This window comes from Nannospalax galili, unplaced genomic scaffold (genome assembly GCF_000622305.1).
Source record: "Nannospalax galili isolate Female #2095 unplaced genomic scaffold, S.galili_v1.0 scaffold886, whole genome shotgun sequence".
NCBI classification, from domain to species: domain Eukaryota; kingdom Metazoa; phylum Chordata; class Mammalia; order Rodentia; family Spalacidae; genus Nannospalax; species Nannospalax galili.
The window spans coordinates 497175-504019 of NW_008355971.1; the positions used below are offsets into that span (position 1 = coordinate 497175).

At 40.6% G+C, this 6845-nt stretch overlaps 1 protein-coding gene across 3 annotated transcripts in view; it reads right to left on the bottom strand.

Moving 5' to 3' along the window:
- Positions 1 to 3546: 3546 nt before the first annotated feature.
- The window catches only part of LOC103750781 (zinc finger protein 383), a 52881-nt gene continuing 49582 nt past the window's right edge, over positions 3547 to 6845 (bottom strand). For 2 of the 3 annotated variants that reach the window (XM_017803396.1, XM_029556510.1), the window contains exon 5: positions 3547 to 6169. In XM_017803396.1, the coding sequence (XP_017658885.1) occupies positions 4599 to 6169 (1571 nt within the window). In that variant the 3' untranslated portion in view covers positions 3547 to 4598. The remainder of the gene's footprint in view (positions 6170 to 6845) is intronic. The other variant, XM_029556511.1, reaches the window with a different exon arrangement.

Here is a 6845-nt window from a genome sequence, read left to right on the forward strand (position 1 = left end):
GATTTCAAAATAGGAACCTTCCCCCAAGCCAGAGAGAGAGAGAGGAGATTTCAAAATAGGAAGGAACCTCCCCCAAACCAGAGAGAGAGAGAGAGATTTCAAAATAGGAACCTCCCCCCAAACCAGAGAGAGAGAGAGAGAGAGAGAGAGAGAGAGAGAGAGAGAGAGAAGAATATTATAAGGTAGTTCCCAAACGAGAGAGATGAGATTTCAAAACAGGCATCTCCCCCAAATGAGAGAGAGAGAGAGAGAGAGAGAGAGAGAGACACTGAGGTCACAATCCCTTATGAGGACATGCCCCCATTGACTTCAAGACCTTCCTCTAGACCCTGCCTCATAAAGGTCCACTCCATTACCAGGCCTGATGGCACATGCCTTTAATCCCAGCACTTGAGAGGCAGAGGCAGGAGGATCTCTGTAAGTTTGAGGCCAGCCTGGTCCACATAATGAGTTCCAGGCCAGCTGGGGCTAAAAAAAGATAATTAATATAAGCCAGGCATGGTGGCACACACCCACAACCCCAGCACTCCAGAGGCAGAGGTAGGCGGATCTCTGGGAGATCAACACCAGCATAATCTACAGAGGGAGTTCCAGGTCAGCTGGGGCTACAGGGAGACCCTGTTTCAAAAAAAAAAAAAAAAAAATAGAACATCGATATAGATCTATTGAAGTGAGCTCTACTGTGAAGATGGGCCACATTTTTCTTCTTTGTAAAAGGAACTATAGAAAACAGAATAAAGTCTGGTGTGGTGGGCACACACCTTTAATCCCCACAACGGAGAAGCAGAGGCAGGTGGATCTCTGTGTTTGAGGTCAGCCAGGTCTACATAGAGTGTTTGGGGGCTACATACATAGTAAAACCCTGTCTCAAAAAAAGCATAACATATATAAATATATAAAGAAAATGAAATAATCTTACTTTGGACTTCTGCTTAGGGGTTCATCTAGCTAGTTAAGACAGTTTACCTGGAAAAATTATTTCCTTTTTTAAGTTGCCTTTGTCAGATATTCGTTTGTAGCAATAAGACAAAGAACTAAGACAAGCTGCCACATGTTAAATTGATTTTTAAAAATCAATTAGTAGGGCCAGGCGTGGTGGTGCACACCTTTAATCCCAGCACTTGGGAGGCAGAGGCAGGCTGATCTCTGTGAGTTCAAGGCCAGCCTGGTCTACATAGTGAGTTCCAGGACAGCTGGGGCTACAGGGAGACCCTGTCTCAAAAAGACCCCCCCCAAAAAATTAATTAGTAAATAACTCAGACTTTACTGTCTACTGAAGCCTTGGGAAACATTCCAAAATAATTTATGACAATACTTAAAGTTTTTTTTCTATTAAATTAATTCTTTTGTGTGTGTATGTTTTGCCTGCATGTTTTAAATGCACCATGTGCCTGCAATGCATGTAGAGGCCAGAAGAAGCCTGGAGCTCAGCTGGAACTACTGATTGTTGTGAACTGAACCAGGGTCCTCTACAAGAGTAGTCAGGGCGCTTAACCGCTGAGCCATCTCTCCAGCCCCAAGATTAGGAGAAGTGATGATATGAATTAAACTTATATTAATCCATTTTAAATTAGATATAAGATGCTCAGCAATGTTTATAACTAATATTGTTTCTGTTCAGTATCTGAAGTATGAAGACTTACTAAAGAATTGGTTGTTATTCAAAAGGAAACTAATAAATGTTTAAGTAAAATCTTGCTGGTGTCGTGGCACACACCTTTAGTCACAGTACTCAGGAGGCAGAAGCAGGCAGATCTCCTGAGTTCAAGGCCAGCCTGGTCTATATAGTGAGCTCCAGGTAGCTGGGCTACAGGGAGACCCTGTCTCAAAAAAAAAAAAAAAAAAAAAAACAAACAAAACAAAAAAAGAGAAAATTTTCATTTAGATATAAATTATGAATGTGGTCACCATTGTTTTGTTCCATATACATGTACAAATCTGCATTCTTTCCTAATTTTTTTTTCTGATCTGTTTTTATAGATGCTTTTCATATTGTTCAGGGTCCTAGGAATTCCCCAAATTGACCACTCAGACCCTGAGTCTCAGCAAAAAGAAGTGCCAACTGGCAGGGGACACAGTCTCGGGAGCTGTACTGTGACCCCGAGCAGTGAAAACACAGGACTTTTAAGCAGAAAAACCACAAAACCACAAGGCAGGGGATGTCCATAGAAACTATACACAGAATAACCAGGAAAGGATTGGAACAATCTAGGGCTGATTTCCAGAGACTTTACCTATACAACCATTGGCTGTTTTACCTGGGGCAGAACGCTTGTTCTCTTCTGCCCTGGATTATTTCCATAGAGACCATTCACAGATGGATCAAGTATACTGTCATTGGCTAGCTTACCTGGGGCAGAACGTTCTATCTCTTCTACCCCAGACCATTTCCATAAAAATCATAAACAGATACCAGGAAAGGGTTTGAACAATGAAGGGGATTTCCAGAGTCAGGTGGAGGGCAGCTTTTTCTCAGAGGCCAGGGAGAGGGTCTGAGGGGCACTCTCTTTCAATATAACATCTGTTTCTAACTAATTCTAACTGTTCAAGAGAGCTAAGCTTCCATATCAGCAAAGTTTGCCTGCCTATATCCATTCAGATAAAATAGAAATATAGTGCCCCCCACACCCATTTCTGCATTACTCTGGAGTAATAGTAATGACTTAGTCTCTAAAAATATTAGGCATCAACATTTACCATTAGTTGGAAATGGTTCTTTCTGCCAGCAGTGAGCTATCTGCCATCCCTGTCATACAACTATGTCATATCTGTCATACAACTATGTCATATCTGTCATACAGCTATGTTTAAGCCCATCTGAAAGAATAAAATCAGAAGCTGGGAAGATGGTTCAGGGGTTAAGAGCACTTGCTGCACTTCCAGAGACCAGAGTTTGGTTCCCAGCATCAAGAAAGGCAGCTCACGACCACCTGTAACTCCAGCTCTAACACACTTTTCTGATCCATAAGCACCCACATGCACATATTCTCTCTCTCTCTCTCTCCCCAATAAAATCTTTTAAAGAATAAAATCAACTCATTTTTCTTTAAGATGAAGTCATTAACCAATGGACCCGCAATTCCCTTAAGATTCCAGTCTTTTAAAACAATTTTATTATTATTATTTTAATTTTTGTGTCTGAGTTGTTTGCCTGCTTGTATGTAAGAGCACCCATGTCATGCAATGTCCGCAGAGGTCAGAAGAGGGTGTTAGATTCCCCTGGATGGTTGTTAGCCACCATTTGAGTGCTGGGAATCGAACCTACCTGGGCCCCCTGGAAGAACAGTAACTGTTCCTAACCACTGAGCAATCCCCCCAGCTCAGATTCAAGTTTCTTACTAGACCAATGGAGAGTCATTGCAACATATATATATATATAAATTTTTTTTTGTCTGAGACAGGGTCTCCCTGTAGCCCTAGCTGTCCTGGAACTATGTAGACCAGGCTGGCCTTGAACTCACAGAGATCCTCCTGCCTCTGCCTCCCAAGTGCTAGGACTAAAGGCGTGTGCCACCATGTCCAATTTTTTTTTTTTTTTTTGGCTTTTTGAGACAGGGTCTCCCTGTAGCCTCAGCTGGTCCAGAACTCCCTACATAGGCCAGGATGCCTCAAACTCAGAGATATGCTTGCCTCTGCCTCCAAAGTGCTGGGATTAAAGGTGTGAGCCATCATGACATGCTTAATTCTAACTTCTTTAGTGAAACTCTATTAAGGACTCTTACTAGGAACTTTCTTATTGTGAAGCAAACTATTTCACACTAATTACTTTTTTCAACAAATAAAATGCAACAAGCCTCTCAGCTCTATGATGATTGTGTGCTATTTTTACATACTTGCTATAGCATAAGGTTTCTCTTTCAGGAAAATAATTATGCCACATAGATTAAGGCTTTCTCAGATGAATGGTAAACACGGGGGGGGGTGGTGTAAGTTGGTATTCTAATCCCATGAGGCAAAAATCTAATTTGAATTAATGTAGAAAAAAAGGAAATTTATTTCATTATAAAAATGAAAAAGTAAAGAATAGCAGTGTCACCATCATGCATGAATGGATCGAGATCAAACAGTGCCATCAGATTTCGGTCTCCACCTTCCTCTCCGTTAGACTTCTCGCTGGGGAAGGCTTTCTGTGTGTGGTGGCGAAGAGACTGCTGGTGAGCTTTTTAAACCCCAATGAATCCTCAAAACTTACAACTGCAAAGTTTTTTGTTTTTGTTTTTTTAAAGATATTCTGTCTTACTACCCGTAACAATATCCCTAAAGGCTCTAATGGTACAGACAGGGTCATGTGCCAATCTCTTACTGATCACTAGGTTGAGAGAAAATAATTTGGGAAGCCAGTGACAAATCTATTATCAGTTTCATTAGAAGTGTAGACCTTGAAGGTGAAGTGGGGTATAAAACAAATAAAAAACTCACAGATGTCTACTATTCAGTCCATTTCAAATGTATGATCATGAACTGAAGACTCTTCTATATGTACTACATTTATAGAATTACTATCCAAATAGGATTTGCCAATTCTCAATTCTGAATAGAATTTTGCCAATTATCACTGTTCAAGAATGAACAGTAATCAAATACTATAGTTGTTATAATCAGAAGGCTTCTCTATTATGGATTCTGTGATGTCGTCTAAGGGCAGAGGAACAGCTAAAATTATTCCCACAATCTTTACATTTATAAATTTTCTCTCCAGCATGAATTCTCTGGTGCAGCCTAAGGGACAAGATCTGATGGAAGGCCTTCCCACATTCATTACATTCATAAGGTTTCTCTCCTGTATGAATTCTTTGATGCTGGTTAAGGTATGAACCACAACTGAAGGCCTTCCCACATTTGCTACATTCATAAGGTTTCTCTCCTGCATGACTTCTTTTATGATGAATCAGAACTAAAGCATCACTGAAGGCTTTCCCACATTTACTGCATTCAAATGGTCTCTCACCAGTATGAATTCGATGATGTCGATTAAGTTGTGAGTCAGTCCTAAAAAACTTCCCACATTTGATGCACTCATAGGGCTTTTCACCAGTATGAATTCTCTGATGCTGATTAAGGTGTGAGCGATAGCCAAAGGTCTTCCCACATTCATTACACTTGAAAGGTTTTTCTCCTGTGTGAATTCTTTGATGAAGAGTAAGGGCGATGCGTCTGCTGAAGGCCTTTCCACACTGATTACATTCATAGGGTTTTTCTCCTGTGTGAATCCTCTGGTGTTGATTAAGGTGTGCACTCTGTCGGAAGGCTTTGTTACAGTCCTTACATTCATAGGGTTTCTCTCCTGTGTGAATTCTTTGATGTTCAATGAGAAAGGCATAACGGCTGAAGGCCTTCCCACATTCATCGCATACAAAAGGTTTCTCTCCAGTATGGATTCTTTGATGTTGAGCAAGGTGTGCACTCTGTCTGAAGGCTTTGTTACAGTCTTTACATTCATATGGTTTCTCTCCAATATGAGTCCTCTGATGTTCACTGAGAAAGCAGTCACGGCTAAAGGCTTTTCCACAGTCGTTGCATGCATATGGTTTCTCTCCACTGTGAATTCTCTGGGTTTCAGTAAAGAATGAGTAACAGCTAAAGGTATCGCCATACTCATCATATTCATGAGGTAAGTTTCCAAAATGAGTGGTCGGATGTTGAGTAAGTAACGAATGCAAGGTTAAGAGATTTGAAAAATCACTATTTTCATAAGGTTTCTCAGCAGAAGGAATTCTTACATCTCGACTAAAGTGTGTACTATGGTTGAATTCTTCACATTCATTATCTATCAAAGAGTCCTTTTCAGCATAGAGTCTTTTATATTCAATTATGAGTGAATTTTTGGGGAAGATTTTATCATAAATATCAAGTTTATATGTTTGCTTTGCTAAGGAAACTCTCTCTTGTGTTAAAAGTGCTGACTTTGTGGGAATGCTTTTCCCAGGGTTACATTCATTGTCTCTTTTACCAGAAGAGATGTCCTTAAAAGTTGTCACTTGCCTGAAATGTTTCTCCTCACTTCCCTGATGCTCCTCAAGCTCACTCTTGTATTTCCTGGCTTCTCTGAAACTGGACAATTCAAGGCCATGACTGTGGGGCCTTTCTAGTCCCATCTTCTGACACACTGCTTCATCATCAAGGAATGATTTTGGAGACAAACCCTTGATTTCACACCAACACTCCCAGTCTGAAAAATACCAAGAGAGCAAGTGTCTGTATATGCAGGTTCTGTATCCATGACTTCAACCAACCACAGACTGAAAAGACTAGATAAAAAGTTTCTCCCCATTATTCCTAAAACAGCATTGTCTAACAATTATTTACATAGCATTTACATTGTTTTAGGGTTGATAACCTAGAGATGATTTAAAGGCTACAGCAGGATGTGTGCAGGAAATATGAAAATACTAAGCTATTGCATATAAAGGACTTTAGCATCTGTAGATTTTGATATCTCAGGGAGTCCTGGACCCAAAATTCCACATGAACTAAGGGACAGTTGCTTGATAAAGTAAATCACTGTTCTATTACTGGCACGAAACTCAGAAGATTCTATTGAGAAAGGCCTGTGAACTATGGGGAAATTTCAAAAAGAGGGTGACGCAGAATATAGTCCAAAAAATAACTTGACCAATGACACAGACTTACAGACAGAAATCCCGTTTTTAAAAGATGCAAGCGTTATGCTATCCAGCCTCAGTGGTTAAGAGCACTGGCTGCTCTTGCAGAGGACCTCAATTTGGTTCCAAGCATCCACATGGCAGCTAACAACCTCCAGTTCCAGGGGATCCAATTCTCTCATGACCTCCTTGGGCACTGCATGGCATGGGTGCACTCACATACATGCAGGCAATACACTCATA